The 22,122-nt window shown below is 35.4% G+C and overlaps 1 protein-coding gene across 1 annotated transcript in view; it reads left to right on the forward strand.

Moving 5' to 3' along the window:
• SNX2 (sorting nexin 2) overlaps nucleotides 1-20,498 on the forward strand; it is a 57,235-nt gene extending 36,737 nt beyond the window's left edge. The window contains exons 8-15 of the mRNA XM_047083824.1: nucleotides 6,241-6,316; nucleotides 7,720-7,833; nucleotides 8,094-8,187; nucleotides 9,577-9,782; nucleotides 16,606-16,749; nucleotides 18,125-18,205; nucleotides 18,331-18,402; nucleotides 19,974-20,498. Of these exons, the coding sequence (XP_046939780.1) occupies nucleotides 6,241-6,316; nucleotides 7,720-7,833; nucleotides 8,094-8,187; nucleotides 9,577-9,782; nucleotides 16,606-16,749; nucleotides 18,125-18,205; nucleotides 18,331-18,402; nucleotides 19,974-20,024 (838 nt within the window). The 3' untranslated portion in view covers nucleotides 20,025-20,498. The remainder of the gene's footprint in view (nucleotides 1-6,240; nucleotides 6,317-7,719; nucleotides 7,834-8,093; nucleotides 8,188-9,576; nucleotides 9,783-16,605; nucleotides 16,750-18,124; nucleotides 18,206-18,330; nucleotides 18,403-19,973) is intronic.
• Nucleotides 20,499-22,122: the final 1,624 nt, after the last annotated feature.

Below are 22,122 nucleotides of genomic sequence, written 5' to 3' on the forward strand. Positions count from 1 at the left end.
TTTGAACAATTTACAGTAAGAAAGCGGACTATGCAACTTATTATTACAGAAGTCTTAAAGGATGAGATTGTGCCTGTGAGAAAAGCATTTACTCAGGAAAGGATTAAATTGTGTCCAGAGAAGTTTAGGTTAGGCTTTAGAATTGTTTCTGTTGTGAAAGAGGTCACAGACCAAATGTTTTTAAGAGTAAAGGTAGATAATGTTCTGCTTCGATTTCGCTTAGTTCTTCCTGAAAGTGTAACCATGACCCTTTGAGAAACCTTTCAAGTCCTATTTTTCTATGAGTAAATTTGAAATGTTTCAGATGGCATGCTTGATAAGGAACTTAATGAAGATTTATTGTACCAAGGACATATAATTTGATTCTACATTCACCTTTCTCGCAACTTGAATGCATTGCTTAGTACTTACCATAACATGTGGTATGAAACATTGAGGAGAGTTGTAAGGAAATACTGGGGTTTGATCTAGTGGATATTTGAAAACAGTTTCTTTAGTGAAAAATGTTACTTGTTAAGTGCTACCCTAGTGGCTATTGCAGTAATAATAATAATAAACAAAAGAAACCATATACTATGAGGGAAAAGTTCATTTTGCATTAAAAAATATGACTAAAGAAAATATAGGTATAAAGAAGCAGAGGAATTGGGATGCTTTTTCTAAAGGGAGTTTTCTGTGGCATTTCATAAAATTTAAAAATTAGAACAGGCTTATCTATGGGATGCCTAACCTAGTTTTAATCTAGTGGATCAGGGAAGTAGTTTTCTTTGTATATACTATGGTAATAAATTTGTGTATTTATTTGTTTGTTCAACTCAGAAAATTTAGATTTTGGTCTTGAATGAAAGGATGAACATCTGGTGTTAAAATACAGGAAGAGAGAGGGAGTCGTTAAGAAAGGGACTCTCCTGGGCCACCCACACTCACTAAAGTAAGCAGAAAGTACTTTTAATAAGAGTTTCTCTAAGATCACTCTCTTGGTTTTCTTGAGAGTGCTTCACGTTTTATGTTAAGAGCATATTGACTTTATTTCATAGGTAAGGATACACTTCTGCAGATATAAACAGAGAAGTATAGAGTACCATGATAGAGTGTGTAGGGAGTTAGAATCCTTTCTCTGTTGAAGCCTGTATTTCACTACACACTATAAAGTATTTGTGTGGCCTTGGGCGACTTGCTGAAAGCATTAAAAGCATTTTTCCTTATCTTAAATGTTATCAGGATTGTGTTCAGTCCAAGCACCTAAAAACTCAACTGGCTTGGCCTTAACAGTTAGTACAGATTAATTAATCTACACTTTCCTATCAGGAAGTATTTAGGATTATCCAGTTTTCTGAAAATCTTGTTGCCAGTTTCTGATAATCTGGAATACAACCATTTCTCACTACTACCATAGTAGTCCAAATGCTGGAATTAACTCCAGTAGGTTCTTAATTGCTTTCTGTTTCCAACCTTGGATCTCTGCTCTTTCTAAATACAGCAATCAGAACCATCCTCTTAAAATCTAAATCACATCATGTTTCTTGCTCCCCATGTCACTCCGTAAAAGCCATAGTCCTTATGATGGCCTGCAGAACCTTATATGACCTGCACCGCTCACTCTTATCTGTTCTATCTCCTGTGCCCCTTGATCACACTGCTCCAGGCCACACTCGTCATTTTGCTGCTTCTCAAAGATCCCTGGCGTTTTCCCACCTTAGAGTTTTCTCACTGGCCTCTCCCGTTGCCTAGAAAGCTTTTGTTCTCAAATGTCTGCATGGTAATTCCCTTACCTCTTTTAACTTTAGATGTTCAAGTATCATCTTTCCAGTGAAGTCTTTTCTCATCATTGGCTTCATTCTAACCTATTCTCTTTGAATTGCCCCCAACGATACCTTGCACACTTGATCTCATTTGCTCTACCTACCGTTCTACCCTCCTTTTTCCATAGCATCTGCCAACTGGTCACATACTGTATATATAATCTGTGTGTTTATTCATGATCAGTCTTCTCTTACTAAAATACGGTTTTCTCTCATATATTCTGAGTGTTCAGAACAGAAAATGACATGCAGTTAGTAAATGCTTTACAAATATTTGCTGAATCCACAAATGAATGTCATCAAAGCCCAGGCTCTTTCTGCCTTTCTGTTCTTTTGTTCGTTATCATTAGCACCTGTGTTTGAGTTTCAAGCAAGAGAAATTTTTTTTTTGTCAAAAACATTTTTTTTATTTTTTATTTTTATTTTTTTAAATATGAAATTTATTGTCAAATTGGTTTCCATACAACACCCAATGCTCATCCCAAAAGGTGCCCTCCTCAATACCCATCACCCACCCTCCCCTCCCTCCCACCCCCCCATCAACCCTCAGTTTGTTCTCAGTTTTTAAGAGTAAGAGAAATGTTTTTAACTTTATTCCTCTCAATTTTGTGTAACCTGCTTTATTTTGTTTTGTTTTCAGTAAGTCAGAACTTAAAACCCTAAGCGATTCTTCTAAATTTTTTAGTAACCCTTCCTTGGAGCAAATCTGCAGAACTACTGTCTCATGTTGAGTGTGATACTTACTTGTCAGCTTTTCCATTGTGTCTTCATTTCTTTCTTCTTCCAAATGTGTCTCTTTCTCCCCACGCCTCTTTTCAGGTCTTCTCCCTGTGTTACCTCTTCTCCCTGTAGTCTTTGCCTGTTTTTGTTCTGTATCCATCCTTTATAGATCTACAACCCTGCGGACCTTAATTCTGAATTGGTGAATATTTACAAATATTCATTCATTTAAAATATGTCTTAAGATGCTCAACAGCACTCATCATCAGGGAAATGCAGATTAAAACTACAGTGAAATATCACCTCACATATGTGAGAATAGCTAAAATCAAATAGTTAAGAAACAAGTGTTGGCAAGAATATAGAGAAAAAGGAACCATTTTGCACGGTTGGTGGGAATGCAAACTGGTGCGGCCACTATGGAAAACAGTATGGAAGTTCCTCAAAAAGTTAAAAAGAGAGCTACTACAATCCAGGAATCTTCCTATCGTGTATTTGCCCAGAAAATACAAAAACATTTATTCAGGGGAATGCATGCACCCCTATGTTAATTGCAGCATTATTTACAATATGGAAGTCGCCCAAGTATCCATGGATAGATGAATGGATCAAGATGTGTTTGTGTGTGGATAAAATGGAATATTAGCCATAAAAGGAAATGAAATCTTGCCATTTGCAACAACATGGGTGGAGCTAAAGAGTATGTTACTAAATGAAGTAAGTCATTCAGGGTAAGAAATGCAATATGGTTTCGTTTATCTGTAGAATTTAAGAAACAACAAATGAGCAAAGGAAAAAAAGAGAGGAAAACCAAGAAACAGACCCTTAAATATAGAGGACAAACTGATGGTTACCAGAGGGGAGGAGAGGGGAGGGAGTGCAGTAGGTGATGGGGATTAAGAGTGCACTTACCCTGATGAGCACTGAGTACTGTATAGAACTCTTGAATCACTGCGTAGTATGCCTGAAAGTAATACCAACACTGTATGTTAACTACAGTGGAACTAAAATTTAAAAAATTTTTTAAAAAATGAAAAAATATACATCCCTATGAACATAAGGGTTATGAAGATGAAGGATAGTTTCATGGCTTGTAAGAAATGATGAAAGTGATAATGGTAGAAAGATTGATGTGAAGGGAGAGCAAAATGCAAATCTGTTCCTTTATTGTCTAATTTAAAAACACAAACCGCTTAGTAAAATAGGAATTGTCATTTAAAATGTGCCTATTGAGGGGCACCAGTATGGCTCAGTCGGTTAAGCTTCTGACTTTGGCTCAGGTCATGATCTCACGGCTCATGGGTTTGGCTCATGTGTTCGGGACCCACGTCAGGCTCTATGCTGACAGCTCAGAGCCTGGAGTCTGCTTTGGATTTTGTCTCCCTCTCTTTCTGCTCCTCCCCTGCTTGCATTCTGGCTCTCTCAAAAATAAACATTAGAAAAAAAATCTTAAAAACATAAAATGTGCGTATTAAGATAAGCAAAGTAGATTATATACAATCAATTTGAAGAATAAAATTCCATCGTATGTGATAGTACTTGGCAAATTATAAGAAAGCGAGTAGTGATCGTAGTATTAAAAAATAACTACATTATAGTTTATCTGTAGGATAGAATTCCATGTAGTAAATAAATAAAAATGACATTAGTAGTATTTCATGACATAGAAAGGTACCTACAACTGACTGTTTTGCGGGAAAGGATACACACCTATAGGTATAATGGTGTAATATTTTTGTGAAAACCAAATCTCAGTTTGTGTGTATACATACACCTTTAGAAAAAAACGTTAAAAGGTAATTATCTCTGGAACAAAAAAATCTGCTTTATATTCCTGTTCCTAATTTTAACATTAAGCTTAATACTTTTTAAGAAACAGTTAACTGCTATTTACTTCTGTGTAACCCTTAAGAAGTAAAGTTTTTCTGTCTTTTTCTAGAATGCCCTTTTCCAAGATGTTGATACCTCAGAATGCTAGTATGTGGTAGGATGACAAAGGAAAATCTAGACAATTGAGTTTTGTTAATGTAGGGTTTAACAAAGTTAAACCAGGTTTTTTTCCTATAAAACTTTGTGCAGCGCTTAACACGCTGCTATTTAGGACTCAAAGAGAGTGATGTGTATGTGATAAGTTTCAGACTTGCCTGATTATAGAACCAGTCTTTTTCCCGGAATACTGAAGGAGACTAGTATTCTACAGAGCTCACTTTGGAAAGCCATTTTAGAATGTAAGTAGTAGTAGGTAATGACATTTAGGTTTGAACTATTAGGATGTACAAAGTTTGGGTACGACATGTTTCGTCTTCCTTCCCGCTGGTTCATTTTACAAATGTCTGAGTACTTGCTGTTTGCCAGTTGTTGTGTGCGCTCCCGTGAACAACTTATGCAAACTGCTTTAAGCGGTACATGGCCTAAACAACCAAATAACCCAATACTATTGGAAAACTTGAGTATTAAAACTGTAAGTAAAATTCTAGTGGGAGTATACCACCATTTCTTTGACACAAAATTAACATTCCTGTTGCATCTCGTTTTTAGCTTGATAATATTGGCAGTAAATTTTTTTAAGCCACAGTGTAGAATGTATTGCACATACCTGCTAAATGCTCTATTTCTGTTACAGTGTTTTCTTATGTGGGCTAATGACTTGAAGTTTAATGTATTAAAATATATAAAAACAGAAGTTAACATTTTGGCCCTAATAAAATAGTCGTTTTAACCACTGGGTAGAATTGTGACTTTATACCATTGTGACTTTATAGAAGGTTACCATTGCTTTTCAGAAGCTTTAGGTATGTTTTATAATCTTATAATGAGATCAAAGAAAATTAATGATTAACATTTATTCTGTAGATGTATAATAAACATGTTAACTGTGAGGTAAAATACTATAATTGAAATACTAGTATATGTAATCATTAAGGGAAGAATAATTTTGCAGAACATGAGATTAGATAAGTAATCAAGAATAATTAAATAGTGGACCTTTTTTCTTTTTATGAAAGAATGTTAATTATGGATGGCAGAAACTTGGGCTTTTCTATGTTCTAGTAAAGGAAAATATCTAAAGTTGGGCTAAAAGTGATTTAGCAAGGGTGTTTCTCTTTACTTTTCATTTTTATTTTATGTTGTGTCCTATAAGAAAAACATGAATCAAACTTTTAGCAAAACCTTATTAAAAATAGAATTTTGAAGAAAATCAGTCCTTGTCCAATAAAGATCAAAGCTGATTTGATAATTTGCTGACAGGCAAAAAAATCTGGTAGGTGTTCCTCTGTTTTGGTGATAACAGCAGTAATAAAAAAAATAGTTGATTGGAATATATATAGTGATATGTGTTAGGACTCTGAAATATTAGCTCAGAACATGGTGACTCCACCCGAAGATCAAATTATTCAACAAACTCATATACCTTTTTACAACTCTACTTCGCAGTGAGAAGTTTAGTAAATTATTTAATCTCTCATGTATCCCCATCTCCACAGCCTGCCATGTCTCTTTTTATATATGATGAACTTTCAAAAGAGGAATAAAAAGCTTTTTAGTCATTAAATTGCTATAAGAGTCTAAACAATTAGAGTGAAAGCAGACTGATATTCTAAGAGGCAGACTGAGGACATCATTTTACCTATTTTTTTGGTTTGTTTTTGTGATTTTGTTCAAATAATATTTAAAGTGCTACTCATAAATAAAGGAGAAATTTTATTCTTATATCTAGGTATCTTCAAAGAACAGTAAAGCATCCAACTTTACTACAGGATCCTGATTTAAGGCAGTTCCTGGAAAGTTCAGAGGTATTATTTCTACTTTAAATTTTTGTATGATACGAATTTTCTTATTATTTGTGTTTGTCATTTTATTTTATTTTTTAAAAATAAGGTTTTTTTTAATGTTTTATTTATATTTGAGGGAGACAGAGTGTGAGTGGGGGAAGGGCAGAGAGAGACACACACACACACACAGAATCTGAAGCAGGCTCCAGGCTCTGAGCTGACAGCACAGAGCCTGACGCAGGGCTCAAACTCACGAACTGTGAGATCATGACCTGAGCCAAAGTCGATGCTTAACCGACTGAGCCACGCAGGCACCCCTGTGTTTTGTCATTTTGATAATTTTTGTAAAAATAGATATTCGGTAAATGATGGGATTAGTGGATGGAACAAATTGATTTTCTTTTTTCTTTTTTTTGGGGGGGGGTGGCGCTTAGTGTTTATTATGAGAGAGAGTGCATTCATGGGGGAGAGGCAAAGGGAGAGGGAGGGAGAGAATCTTAAGTATGCTCCACACCCAGTTCTGAGCCTGACATGGGGCTCAGTCTCATGACTGTGAGATCATAACCTGAGCTGAAATCAGGAGTTGATTTCAGCCACCCAGGTGCCCCTTGAGGTTAGTGTTTTAATAATTTAAATTATTAGTAAAATACCTTTTCTGCTTTGGTAACAGTAGGATGACCACTTTCTTTTTCAAAAATTTTTAAACCAGATTTAGAAGAATGATCTCTAAATAGTCTAATTCTCAATGCCCTAAGTGTTTGTTTAGGCATTGTGTTGAAATAAGTTTATTCAGGCCTCCTTTTAGAGACAGCTAAATGTGTTTAAATGTCTACATTCTAATATTCTTACCAAGGTTCTGAAAGCAAATTTGTGACTTAAAAGAGCTTAAATTATAACCATGCTGCTCCTTTGATTTGAGATGCTTAGTACATTTGGGGCTTGTAACAGTTTACAGTTCCAATTATAACTATTTGAGATTTTTTTTTTTTAATTTACTGGAATACTAGAATTTTTTAAAAATTTAGAATCACACCCTCCTAGCTGAACATAAGGAGATTTTTCTCAAGACTTTCTTCTTTCCTTATAAACAAGTTTATTTCTGCAAGCAAACAGGTGGCCAGTGTTAAGGTACTTGACAATCTCTTAATATATTTTGACAAACAGAGTGTTGTTCCATCTAAATGTAAACGTGCTGAAGAAAAGCAAATGGAAAGTCTATTTTTTAAGTTTTCCTTTGAGAGTGTACAAGTAGTGTATTTGAGAAATTAGATCTCACTATTGAAATGTATGAGAGTGAAGAAAATACAACCTCCTTTTTTTTCTTTTTTTCTTTTTTTGGAGGGGGTGTGCAGTTCCTTTTGCGCCCACTTAAACCTCCAGCCTTTTAACCGGTTTGTTTGCCCTTATTTGTCATTCAATTCCAGCTGCCTAGAGCAGTTAACACACAGGCTCTGAGTGGAGCAGGAATATTGAGGATGGTGAACAAGGCTGCCGACGCTGTCAACAAAATGACAATCAAGATGAATGAATCGGATGCAGTAAGAGCTGATTTTTCGACTTGAATAATGAGATGAATTAATGAGCCCAACAATTGCATTTTAAAGCTGTACAAGTAGAAAATAGGATATTAATTTGCTTATTGAGTTTAGTCCTCAGCCACATCAGTTGACTACCATGGTTTTATATACACGGTTAATTTGTTGCTTTAAAACAAGGGATGTGGCTTGCTATTGGTAACCTAATTTACAGCGGTTTGTTCTTGCTAAATTAGCTCCATTTTTCATTTTTTTTTTCTTAGTGGTTTGAAGAAAAGCAGCAGCAATTTGAAAATCTGGATCAGCAACTTAGGAAACTTCATGCTAGTGTTGAAGCCTTGGTCTGTCATAGAAAAGGTTTGTTTGTCTAGTTATTTATGTGTTTAACACCATTAGTTAATTACAGATTTTATTTAAATTTTATTAAAATGCACATTCTGGAGCTACTATAGAAAAGAGAGAACAATAGTTTAAGAGAATGTTTTCCATTTCAACCTTGTTAATATTTTTTTGTTCTGTTGTAACCTGACTTAGTTGAGAAGTATAAAAATCCTGAGCTTATAAAAGTATATTTTAAAGTTTGGTTTAAAACTGTTGTTCATTTGATTAACACTTTGTTAACATTCGTATAGGTTAATGAATGAAGATGTCTTATTAGTAACTGATACAGTTAAAAATATCAGCTTAAAAATCGATTTTTGAAATTTGTCTTTGAAAACTTCCTGTGTGCCTGCATTTCCTAGAAAATTTTGAATTATTTTCTTCATTTTTTGAACAGCCAAATTAAAAAGTCTAGGGGAGGGGCCGTTAAAAATTGATTGGCAATTTGAGTTGTATTTTTTCAATTCTATGATGAAGTTTTTGTTGTTTTCTAAGAATATGAGGATTTTCATGTTAGCTTTCTAAAGTACTTACTAAGTAATTTAGTATGTACCATTACCAGTAACCATTTCAGTAAAACAACTACAGAAATACATCAGTACGCTTTTATTGAAAGTAGTTTATAACAGCTTTTGCCATTTATACTGTATCTTGTAGAGAATGACTTTATGGTTCTTTTAGAGAAAATTATGTAACGTAGAGCAATTTCTAGGCAATGTATTATTAGTTGTTGGCATTATTTAGCTTATAAACATCTGTGTCTGAAATGATTATGTTCAGAAATCTGTTTAGAAATTCTTAGTATTTCCACCAAGCACTGTTCAAGCCTTGTACACAAAGAAAAAAATAAGATTTTTATGAATAATACAATTCTCTACAGTTTTACCGTGATTTTTTTCCTATTAGCTAAATAATGTTTTCGTTAAAAATTAGAGACATTTTCAATTTCAAATAAATGTGTAAAGGCCAAAAAATGTAGTATAAGTCAATTACAAGTCCTCCCAGTGCTTTCCAGAGACAAGAAAATATGTTTTATCTTTTATAGGAATAGACAAAAACAGTGAGCGCTTCAGGAAGAAGGGGGAGGCAGATTATATATAATTAAACATAGTTCATCCCTTGGGAATATAGGCAGTGGTTCTTCTTGATTTTTCTTTAATGTTCTCCTAATTTTTCATAGAGCTCTGAGCAGTTGGCATGTATGCCGAAGGCGTCTTAATGACTGGTTGTTTTATGTTAATTATTTTAAGATAATTATTTGAGCAATACATGAACAGATAAAATTTAGAGAGAAAGTAGAGAAATCATTGCAGTATTTAAAAACTTTACTAGTGAACAGTAAAAGTGAATACTTTTTTATTTCAGAACTTTCAGCCAACACAGCTGCCTTTGCTAAAAGTGCTGCCATGTTAGGTAATTCTGAGGACCACACTGCTTTATCTAGAGCTCTGTCTCAGCTTGCGGAAGTGGAGGAGAAGATAGACCAGTTACATCAAGAACAGGCTTTTGCTGACTTTTATATGTTTTCAGAACTACTTAGTGACTACATTCGTCTTATTGCCGCAGTGAAAGTAAGCCTCATTTTGCAATCTTCCTTGAGTTTTTCTCACTTCAGTGGTTTGCTTTTAAGAAGAATTTGGTTACCCATTAGGCATGTATTTAAGCATGTAAGTTCTGTATTCTCTCAGTACATACAGATGGCTTCAAGATGGATGATTCATAGCTGAATACTTTCTTCCACTGTGACTTGGACAACGTGGTAGATACAACTGATGTTTTTAAGAGGTGTAAACAATGCCAAATACAGTGAAAACGATACATGTGTACCTACATACTTACCTATACAAGCTTGCGCCTAACCGGTAGCATTTATTTGTTCACTCTAGCTTGAACTAAAAGTAGCCATGGACTCTGTTATCGTTAGTAAAGGTATGATAGGAAGCAGAACAAAACCAGAACTGATTGTTGCATAAATGTTGAATGGTGGCTTGTAGCATTCATCTGAACTAGAAGCAAACATTCTTTGCACACACTGAAATATGTAGTCACTGTATATTTAGAGCTGACTCGGGACTAGATTAGATAATAAATTGTGTTATCTTGTAGTAATGTTTAAGGATGAAGAGTTAAGTTTCTGAATAGTTGGGAAAGTAATTAGTTAACTAATGAAAATTGGTTTTCTACAGATGTCTCCAGTATTCATATAGTTAAAGTGCGTGTTATTTTATCTATCCTATGTTTCAAAAGGTACTTTAAGATCCTATGGTGTCTTTCAATTATTTTTATGAGCATTAATCATCATAGGGTGGAGGAACTGGGAATTTACCTTTTACTTTGAATTCAGACAAAGTTACTGAGACCTTGTTCCTTTTTTTCAGTTAAAGTCTGTGTCCAATTTAGTATTAATACATAGAACATTGATACACTGTATATTATTTACAATCCTCTTCTCAAGCTAACGGTGACAGTTATTGCTAGAGGGTTCTTAGCTCTAAAGAATGGCGCTATCTTGGGATTGGTAAAATTACCAGTTTTGGTCGTATTTACTCTTAGGTGTTACTCTGTATATTTCTGGTGGTTAATTGTACTTTTCAGTTACTTAAGGTAATATAGACAGCAGTTATTAGAGTGTACTTCATTGTACATGGGCAACTTGTGATATGCAGAAATCCATTTCACACATAATGGTTCCTGTTCCTCTCCCATCCAATCTCACCTCATTCCAGAACTCCCACTAGCATGAGGGCTGCTGTAAAAAAGTAGAGCACCTTTCAGAATACCTATGGATCCAAAAAGGGAAGCCAGGCAGTGTCTGTAAGAAGGAGTACCTGCTGAGGAGCACTAACCCGGGAGATTACTCCCTGGTGGGAATGGCCTGCTTGTGTCTTGGGTGATGAGCCCTCACCTGGGCTGGCCCTGTGCTGCCTCAGTCTTCCTGCTGTATTTTTACCTTCTCTGAAATTCACTTAAGTTCATGTTTTGCAGAATAACACTGACACCAGAAGATGTACCATGATCAACTGAGTTTGGGAGATAATGTATACAGTATCCCTGTCTTACAGATTGAGAGAGCATTAAAATGCTCATAACTGTCTAGGAGTAAAAAATAAAACATTTAACCTTATGTAATCCAGAGGTTTACAAAGTCATATGAACAGGAGTTCTTTTTCACTTAATATCTTTTTACATAAATGGAACAGACTTTGAGAAGAACTGAATTAGTGATTCCTTGACTGAAAGAAAGTTAAAGAGCCATGCTTAAGTTATATCTTGAAGTAAATTAAGCTCTTTCACATCGACTTTGTTTTCTGCTGAAACCTTGCCCAGGTCAGCTGCACAAAGGAGTTGAGAAATTATGGGATAGATTGAGAGGGAATTTTTGTGGTCTTTGGTTTGGTTTGGTTTTTTTTTTAAACCGATTTATTTGTATTTGAAAATGTGATCCATGGACATATTAAATCTCACAACCCAAAAAGGTCAAGTTCGGGGCCTCCTGGGTTGCTCAGTCAGGTAAGTGGCCGACTTTGGCTCAGGTCACGATCTCGTGGTCTGTGGGTTCAAGCCCCACATCGGGCTTCGTGCTGACAGCTCAGAGCCTGGAGCCTGCTTCAGATTCTGTGTCTTCTTCTGTCTGTGCTCCTCCACTGCTTGCACTCTGTCTCTCTGTCTGTCTCTCTCTCAAAAATAAATAAACATTAAAAAAATTAAAAAAAAAAGAGCCAAGTCCTTCTCTTCCCAATACCATGGGTCTCTTTCCTCAAATGCTGTTACATTCTTGTATGTCTTTACAGCCTTAGCTATGCGTGTGTATGACACTAATTTTCTTTTTCTTGCCACCTTTCTTTCTCTTGCTCTCTTTTTTCCTCCCTCTCTGCATCTCTTCCTTCTTGAAGAAGGAGCATACTATATACCGTTCCTTGCCAGCTTTTTCACCCACTCTGTTTTGGGCAAGTGTTCACGTTAGCCTCTGTAGATACATTACATTCTTTTTAAGGTTTGATTGGATAGCCTCAGTCTACTTGTAAATAGTAAGTTTTTTGAAAATCACTCTTTGGGCATAAACTTCCTAGAAGTAGATAGAGTTGCTTGGCCAAAGGGTATATGAATTTTACATTTCAGTAAATACTCTTTTGTTACTGTCTGAAGAGATTATACTCCTTTGTACTCCCATCATCGTATGTGTTCCTTCTTCTCCCACCCAAATAACAAAGGTGCTTTTTGGTATAAGTTTTCATTTCTTTAGTTACTGTGAATTTAAGCCTCTTTACAAATGTTAAGCCATTTCCATTTCTTTTTGTGTGTGTGAACTCTTCATGTCCTGTGCCCAGTTTTCTTTTGTGTTTGGTCTTCTGTATTTCTAATAGCTACTTAATACTACCTAGCCCTTTGTTTTTATCCATATTGAAAATACTTTTCTGATGATAAGTTTGAAACTAAAAGTGCTTTAGAGCCAAAGTGGGGAAGGAGCTAAGACCAGCCACTTACAGTATTACTTAAGCCTGGCCGCGTATCCAGGAAACTCCTGCTTTTCTCTTTGTACGGGGCATGGCCTCTCACATGTAGGACTCCACATTTTGGCTAGTAATGTTACCTAACATATATTAAGCATTGTACTCATTGTATGCATTCTCATGTATTGGCTGCCTGTGAACCCCTACAGTAGGGTCAGGGATTGAAAATACGGTTTTCAGTATGTTTTGCACTAGAACTTTTCATGAAGAATTCTTACAGAGAATGTAAATTTATAAACATGTAAAATACCTTGTAAACCCACTAGATGGTTTCCCCAAAGAGTTGAAAAGCTTCTTTGTTTGGCTATAAGTAATCAACATCCTTGGACGACTCCAGGAAGCTGAGTGGCATATTTTCAGAATCACTGAATTGGAAGGTGGTATTAATTAAAATTAAAACTAGGAATGGATGTGTGGATCGCTTAGTAAGTTGAGCGTCTGACTCTTGATGTCAACTCAGGTCTTGACCTCAGGGTGGTGAGTTCGTGCCCTGTGCTGGGCATGAAGTGTAAAACTAAAAAAAATTAAATTTAAAAAATTAAAATTAAAATTGTAGTGCTTTGGTGGGCCAGGGAAAATATTCCACAACTGCAGCCTTGTCTAACCTAGGCCTGTTTGCATACAAATGTATAACATAAATTGGCAGAGGGATGGAGGTCCAAAGTAGTTCATCAGTGTAAATCTGTCTCTCTTACAGGAGAGGCTGGTTCTACTAGAGCAGATTTGGTTCTTGACATACAAGACAAACATTAAGTTGTGATTTAACTCATTTAAAAAAAATTTTTTTAATGTTTATTTATATTTGAGAGAGAGAGACAGTTCATAGTGCATGAGCAGGGGAGGAAGAGAGAGAGAGAGAGACAGAATTTGAAGCGGGTTCCAGGCTCCAAGCAGTCAGCACAGAACCCGATGCAGTTCTCAAACTTTTGAGCTGTGAGATCATGACCTGAGCTGAAGTCAGATACTCAACTGTCCGAGCTACCTAGGCACCCCTAACTGATTTTTAAGGTAGCATTTCTAGAATATCAAGTGTGGTTTTGATTTTTTTTTTTTTTTTTGGATTACAAGGAAAACAAATGAAGAAAAGTTATTTCTCTTTAGAGCTGAGATTAATTTTTTTATTATAACCTGACTTTCATAGTTCTGTCTTTATTTTAGAGCTCCTATATATGTGCCACAATAAACATGTAATGGTTCTAGAATCTGATGAGATAATAAATTGGGCAGGGATAAAATTAGTTTAAATTACTGTATCACCAAAAACGCCATTTTATATATATTGAGAACTTAAGCAAATACTGAAATTGAAGGGCATTTTGGTTAGCTTTTGCCCTGTATTCATACATATTTTAAGTAATCAAATTGTTACTAAACAGAGGAGTTTATAAATGAAGAGCTGATGTGGTGGCCCTCTTCTCTTAAAGATGAGAAATACAATCTTAAATTTTGGTGTTGTGTATGTGTGGGGGGTTAATGAGGGGCAAGTGTTGTTTAAATGGTAGTGACTTTCTTCATCTACTTATGCTAAATGTATTATTTTTCTTATTTTTCACGCAATTAATTTGGCTGAAGCAAAATTAAGTTCTAATAAATACCTTGGGACAGACACCTGGGTCGCTTGATTTTGGTTCAGGTCATTATCTTGCAGTTCCTGGTATCAGAGCCCTGGGACAACTTCCGTGCTGATAGCAAAGGGCCTGCTTGGGAGTCTCTCTCCCTCCCTCCCTCCCTCCCTCTCTCTCTCTCTCTCTCTCTCTCTCTGCCCCTCCCCTCTCTTGCTTGTGCACACACCTGCTCTCTCTCAAATAAACATTTAAAATAAAAGAATGTCATGAGGAAAATGTCTTTTAACTATAAGAAAAGCAGGCAGAGCACCTGGGTGGCTTAGTCAGTTGAGCATCCAACTTCGGCCCAGGTCGTGATCTCTCATTTCGCAGGTTTGAGCCACACAGCCAGAGCCTCTCTCTGCCCCTGCCCCACTTATGTGCTTGCTCTCTCTCTCAAAAATTAAACATTAAAAAAAAATTTTTTTAAAGCAAAGGGGACAGTAAGATTTCCTCAGTAATGTGAGAAGAGAAATTATATGAGATGACAAATTAAAACTAACAAGGTAGATTTAAATACCTGAAATAAGATGCTTTGACTTATCAGTTTGCCCACGATGTCTTTTGTCCTGGTTAATTTGAAATATGCAGGGTCTTTGGAAAGAAAACACTTTGGTTTGTGGTTGATTTAGAGGTTTTTTGTTTTTTGTTTTTTGTTTTTTGCTGTTGCCCACATTTTTGAAATATGCAGTAATATAAATGCAGTCCAGTTATGGTTTTTTCCTATGTTATTATTATTTGTACTTTTAGTATAAATCCAGGAGTTAATCAATTCTTAATTTATTTGTGTATGGTTTTAGGAATACTCCATAACAGTACCTGCTAATTATTAAACATCTGCTAGGTTAAGTCACTGTGCTGTTTTTCATTTTATTTCCAATCCACTAATATAGATCTCCTTTTCTTCCTTCTATATTTGGGGAATCTGTGGCTTACAGAAATTAATTTACCCAGGATCATACAGTGACAGAGCTAGTATTTGGATCCAAATTTGATTTGTTCCCAAGCGTATATTTTTAAGATAGATTATCTGTGTACTCTTCTCTTCAGCAAGTCCCCATAAGAACATGGATTTATTTATTTCTTGATCCAAGAAGTTCTTTATTTGGGGTAATGAAAATAACTCTGGTTTACTGCTTTCTGGTTCACCCAGTGTATTAACACCAACTTCATCTGTTCAAATAATAAATACTAAAATAATATGAATATATCTCCAATATCAAAATAGAGGATTTATTATTACATTCTCCCATCCTATCTGTCACCTTTTTTCAGGAGATTCTAATTACTCTCTTATGTTCATATTTCAATTCTTATTTCCATCCTCTTGTTCTTACTTTGCCAAACTCCTTGAAAGAAGTAGTGGATTTGGTTGACTTGGTCTCTTACCATCTTTTGGTCTAGTTTTTCATTTGGTCCTGCCTACTAGATGTGTGTGTGCATGTGCGTTTCACACACACACACTCATTTTCCCTGTTCATCTTGTGTAGGACTCGTTTGTTGTTGTTACACCTTTACTATTTCATTGCTTTGCTTTTATTTGCTGTGGGTCATCTCTTCCACATTTTTACTTCCTGTAGTCTTACGGGGTTTTCTCATTTTATTCTTTTTAATTTCTGGCCTATTTCCAACACTTAAATCTGCTTTTGATTTTTTTTTTTTTTTAAGTAGGGAAACTTACAATGTAAATATGATACCACCTTTTTCCTATTAAATCTGTCTTCATAAAACTCTGTTAGAAACTTATTACAAGCTAGATTTAAAACCCAAATGGCGGGGCGCCTGGGTGGCGCAGTCGGTTAAGCGTCCGACTTCAGCCAGGTCACGATCTCGCGGTCCGTGGGTTCGAGCCCCGCGTCAGGCTCTGGGCTGATGGCTCAGAGCCTGGAGCCTGTTTCCGATTCTGTGTCTCCCTCTCTCTCTGCCCTCCCCCGTTCATGCTCTGTCTCTCTCTGTCCCAAAAATAAATAAACGTTGAAAAATAAATAAATAAATAAATAAAAAATAAAACCCAAATGGCTAGTGAAATAAATGCATCTTGTATGTAGTTTCTGTTTATTTATTCAGAGCTCTTCTAGTCACAGGGACTTGTTTTTGTTTTCAAGGAAGTGAACACAGAAATTTCTCTTCTATTGACATCTTTATTTGCATTATCTTAGCATATGAGAATGGCGTTTAAAATACTTTTTATTGTTTTCAGTATTACAGCACTTCAAGTATAATGAAAGTAATTCAGTGGTAACTCCCTCGCTTAATAGCATTATGTCCTTCACTTATAGGGTGTGTTTGACCATCGGATGAAGTGCTGGCAGAAATGGGAAGATGCCCAAATTACTTTGCTCAAAAAACGTGAAACTGAGGCAAAAATGATGGTGGCCAACAAACCAGATAAAATACAGCAAGCTAAAAATGAAATAAGAGAGGTGATTAATATAAAATGCTTTATTTATCACTTAAATTTTCTGTGAGTCATTCATATATGCATAATTTTTCATAAATTTTTTTCTGAGCCATTCAACACTAGCCATTTCTCCATAATTTTATGAACTGTGTTAGAATTACTTTAATGTTTTGATCATCGTCAAAAATCTCCAGAGCCCTTTCTTACTGCCACACGATTATTATGGAATGGATAAAGAAGCGCACAAGGAAAAGATTTAAATTAACCTCTAATTAATAATTACACATTTCTTTTGAGATGGTTCATTTAATTTCAGATAATTACTTATTTTATGTTTTAGAGCATAGACTTGCCCCATATTTAGCTTTCCAAGCAACATTATCCCCCATATATATGTACTATATATGGTATTTTAGTAAATTTGTATAAGTTTATTATAATTTATACACTTCTTTTGCCATGCTTCAATAAGGAAATTGAAGAGGTAGGACAACCTTTATATTACTAAAAGTAAATGTACCTGCTCTTTGAAGAGTATGTACCACTGTTTTGGTTACATAGTGGGAAAATACCATTTCATTGCTTAAGTCTTCAGTTATTTTATTTTAGCTGTTCCATTGGTCACTGGTCACATGTTTTGTTGTTTCTGTACTGAATTTAATGTTGACGAGCAAGGTCTTCAGTAGACCATAATTCCACATTTTTTTTTAAGCCAAACATTTTACTATTAAAAAATGTTTTTTAAATGTTTGTCGTACACTTTTCTTAATTTAAAGTATTTCCATGGGCATATAAATTGTGATGAATGTGTATTCTTGAACTTGGCAGAATATTTTTGATATAATATGGAATTATTTCATAGTGAATTTTACACTCAATGTTTTCATCTTTCTTAGTCGTATAATTAAGCTGTGGAGATTGTAATTGATTAAGTACTGAAATATCCTCATCATGGGGTGCCTGGGTGGCTCAGGCGGTTGAGCGTCCAACTTCGGCTCAGGTCACGATCTCGTGATTGATGAGTTTGAGCCCCGCGTCGGGCTCTGTGTTGACAGCTCGGAGCCTGGAGCCTGCTTCAGGTTCTGTTTCTCCCTCTCGCTCTGCCTCTCCCCTGCTCATGCTCTGTCTCTGTCTGTCTCAAAAATAAATATAAACATTAAAAAAATTTTTTTAATATCGTCGTCTTGAGTAAATGTGACAGTGAAATATTAATGAAAATTAACCTCCTAGGCGTTTCTGCTGCTTAGAAGTTAGATGAAAGTTTGAATGATCCTGAATTGGGCTTTGCCAGTAGTGAGCTTCCTCAGGGTCTACAGACCTTACATTAAATGAGCTAATTCTATAATATTTTCCTGACAAGAGTTATAAATTTGTGCTTTTTTGTTTGTTTTTATTAGTGGGAGGCAAAGGTACAACAAGGAGAAAGAGATTTTGAACAGATTTCTAAAACAATTCGAAAAGAAGTGGGAAGATTTGAGGCAAGTATAATAATTTTACACTTGTCCCAACAACGTGGTCTTTTTTTTTTTTTTTTTTTGCTGTGATTTTGTAGTAAAATCGAATTTAGTTTTGTACTAATGGAGTTTTTCTTCATGTACTACAGAAAGAACGAGTGAAAGATTTTAAAACTGTTATTATCAAGTACTTAGAATCATTAGTACAAACACAACAACAGGTAAGCTTGTTTTCTTTATGACTTATTTTATAACTTATAAATTCTCCTAGGACTTTGGTATACTTCTTCATTTTAAACACGTCAGTGAAAGGAGCTTTTATACTTACGGAAAATAAGAAATGGGGTAGAGAAAACTGATGACCACAGAGGAAATAATTACTGGTAGTTAAACTGGAAAGTCTCAGGTCCTTTTTGCCTCTGCTCTTGAACACCAGGCAAGATGCTTTTTTCCCACCGTTAGGTGATGAGAAACTTGCTAGACAGTCTTTTCCCTTTTCTTGTCTTCCTAGTTTTAGTTCCCTAGTGATCACAGTGGTTTGAGTAAATTCTTACAGTGAGTTCTCTTCCATAACAGAACTTAAATGAAAAACTAGCTTATTTAAGGTTAGCAGGCAGGGGTGGGGGTTGTGCTGTTTTGGTCTTTGTTTTATTTTTTGTGTGGTTTGTGATGATTGTATGCCACAAAATTTGTCTCCTTAACGAGAGAACAGAGAAGACCGTGGCTTTTAATTAAAGTCTCTAATAGGAAAATAGTACAGGTTTTTTTTTTCTGTTTGCTCTATTACAAGTTTGAGTAATCAAATTATATGTAATGTTTTGAATAAAAGGATGTCTTCTTTCTCCAGTTTTAAAATATGTGGATAGAAACTTGATTATGTAATATAAAATAGATTAGTTTTTGATTAAGCAATGACATTATATGTTCAGGTTACATTTAGTCTTTAAATACTTAGTTCACCAGGTTAGATTTTTTAAAAGAACAATTTACATGAACTTGTTTTTAAAGGAGTTGTTTTAAACATAACTTCAGTTTATACTTTGGTTAATTCTGTGGACTACTGAAGAAACACTGGCAGCTGATGCCTTCCAGTTTCAAGAGAGACTGCATGTGTCCCTTTCTTTCCTGCCTAGTGTTTTCTTTTCTTGCTCCTTTTTTTTTCATTGTTTTTGGCTACCACTAACATAAAATGTGAATACCCTCTGATTAGGATGTTATTCCTTCATATTGGAACAGTTTATTGCAGTTTTATTATTTAAGGTAGTCTCATTTAATTTACAGTAACAATCTGTTTTTATATACAATTCCACATAAGCCAAAAAAATCTGAAGTTGTAAGGTATTTTAAAAACTATATTGTTTACATCAAAAACTGAAATTAGCCAGTGGGAATTAACATTTAAAATAATTTACACACGAAATATGTTGACAGACTTCAGTTAGGGACATTTAAATGATCCCATTTGGAAACAGGCTATAGTAGGGGCTCCTGGGTGGCTCAGCTGGTTAAGCACCCACCTTCAGCTCACAGTTTGTGAGTTTGAGCCCCGCGTCGGGCTCTGTGCTGACAGCTCAGAGCCTGGAGCCTGCTTTGGATTCTGTGTCTCCCTCTCTATTTCTCCCCGACTTGTGCTGTCTCTCAAAAAATAAACATTAAAAAAAAAGTTAGAACCAGACTTTAATAAATGTTAGTCATTGTTAGCTACTTACATATACATTTTTAAATGCGGTACGGAATATGTGCATATAAATGACAAAAAGGTAATTAGAATATCTTTGGTTATGATCCACAGCTGATAAAATACTGGGAGGCATTCCTGCCTGAAGCCAAAGCCATTGCCTAGTGAGAAGATTTCTGTTATGAAGATCTTGGATGTTTGTTCCGGTTACGCTGAATTCCACAGTGAAATCATTTAAAACCATCTAAATAAACCACTCTATATTTTATGAATTACATGTGGTTTTTTTATATATATATAAATATATATATATATACATATATATATACACACACATATATACTCTGCCATTTTATTACAAGCTGCATGTCCCGACCCTCCTTGACTTAAGTGGACTGTGGCATGACATTCTGCAGTACTTTGCTGAATTGAACACTGTTGTGTCTTAAATACTTGCACTAAACAGTGCACTGCAAGGCCAGACAATTTTACATATTTTTTTCTTTACAATACATTCTGTAGCGTGTTTGCCCTCGTTATGAAGTGAATTATCAACGTGTTGATTAATGTTCACTTATACATTCCTGTACAGAAATTATGATTTTGTGATTACAGTAATAAAATGCTATTCCTTGTGAAGTATTAGTAACAAATTATTTGGGTATATAAACATATTAGAGATCTTTTGAAAGCATTTTTAATGGGAAGAAATTTTTGCTTCTAGATATGCCTAGGTGATATGATCCATTAATTTCTTTTTAGTTGACAGAAAAGGCTGAACTCTTGTTATAAATGACTAAATGAAGGTTAAGTTTTCTTCTGAAATCATCATAAACCAAAGAACATTTATCTTTTGATTCTACTCTGGAGAATGTTCTTGTCTTTAGTAAAGCAGAGAATGAATAATTGCTTTCTTGTTTTACTCCATCCCTATTACCAATGTCCAATTTAGGAATTAGGAAAAAAATGTATTTATGTGCTTCTATTACAAGTCCTATGATTTCGCTCATCTTCAAAGTCCTAGACTTTGTGTCTTAGTTAACTGACTCCTTGTCTTTTCTTTGTTTTTCGTTTGAAACTAATGGTAAGGTCATCTATGCTCGTAACGGACAAAGAATGGTACCACGCTAAAATCCCCTGTGATTTGGTGAATAACCGTGAATAACATAAAGCAAATTTGAAGTAAAATGAAATTTGTCTTTGTCAACCTTCTTACTATTCTGTATCCTCTTGAGATGGCTGTTACATGCTCCTTGAGGCTGTCGAAAGTTCAAGTTATGACTGGCATCAGAGTTGTTTTCATTTTTTAACGTGTTCTTAAAGATACCCCTCTTCTTAAGCTTACCACGTGCGTCTCCCAGAGGAGACAGATGTGGTACGTGTAACTGAGTCCTGTCTGGCAGTTTACTGGATACAGGTAATAGCTCAGAGTGTTCTCAGGATGTGTTTGCTTCCAGCTGTTTTAGCTGAAGTTTTAAGCCTACTGTAGGCATTACTGATTTTTATGCTCCTAGAACTCAGAGGAGTACCTGATTCTTAATAGGTTAATAGGAAAGACTTGATCAATCGAACAGGAAAAAGAAGTCCTGGAAGATGCAAAAATAAGACACTCTCTTAAGAAGGAGAAACTAACGCAGAAATAGGACTTCTACTGTTGCTTCTGTTGGAGATAACTTAGAAACTTGTGCAAAATGAGCAGTTCGTAGTAGAGTGTATGAGATGCCGTCTTCTGGTCCCATTAACCCTGAGCAAAATCTCGCCTTACTGGGAATAGTTTGGCTACGGTCATGTCTTGTTACTATGTCCATAGTCATATTACTTGCAGAGACACAGTTGACATTCAGGGTAATAACTCGGTGAGATCACCCATTCCACTGGGGTACGCTCATTAGAGTATTCAGCACCTCTCAAAAGTAATAATTATTCTCAGTCTTATTCAAGCTGAAGAGAGTAACAGACCCAGTTCCCGTTCCAGATTTCATTCCCCTCAATGGTCTTTACTAAAAGAGAAAGAGTCTTTTGGAAATTTCAAGTAAATTATATGAGCCTCTGGTAGCTACCAGCCTTTTTAATATCTTCACCACTGAGCCCACCTCCACCTATAATCTTTGCGCCTCCTATTCATACTACTGAAATAATTTCACTCCAAAGAAATAGAATAGGAACATTAATAGTGGTAATAACGTTAGCCTTTTATACATCTGAACTTAATTTTTTTCCTTAAACCAGACAAATAAGGACTAAGTATAATACAGTGGATCAA

Source organism: Lynx rufus, unplaced genomic scaffold (assembly GCF_022079265.1).
Source record: "Lynx rufus isolate CCGP_SWC_20201006 ecotype Redwood Valley unplaced genomic scaffold, mLynRuf1.p SCAF_1, whole genome shotgun sequence".
NCBI lineage: Eukaryota > Metazoa > Chordata > Mammalia > Carnivora > Felidae > Lynx > Lynx rufus.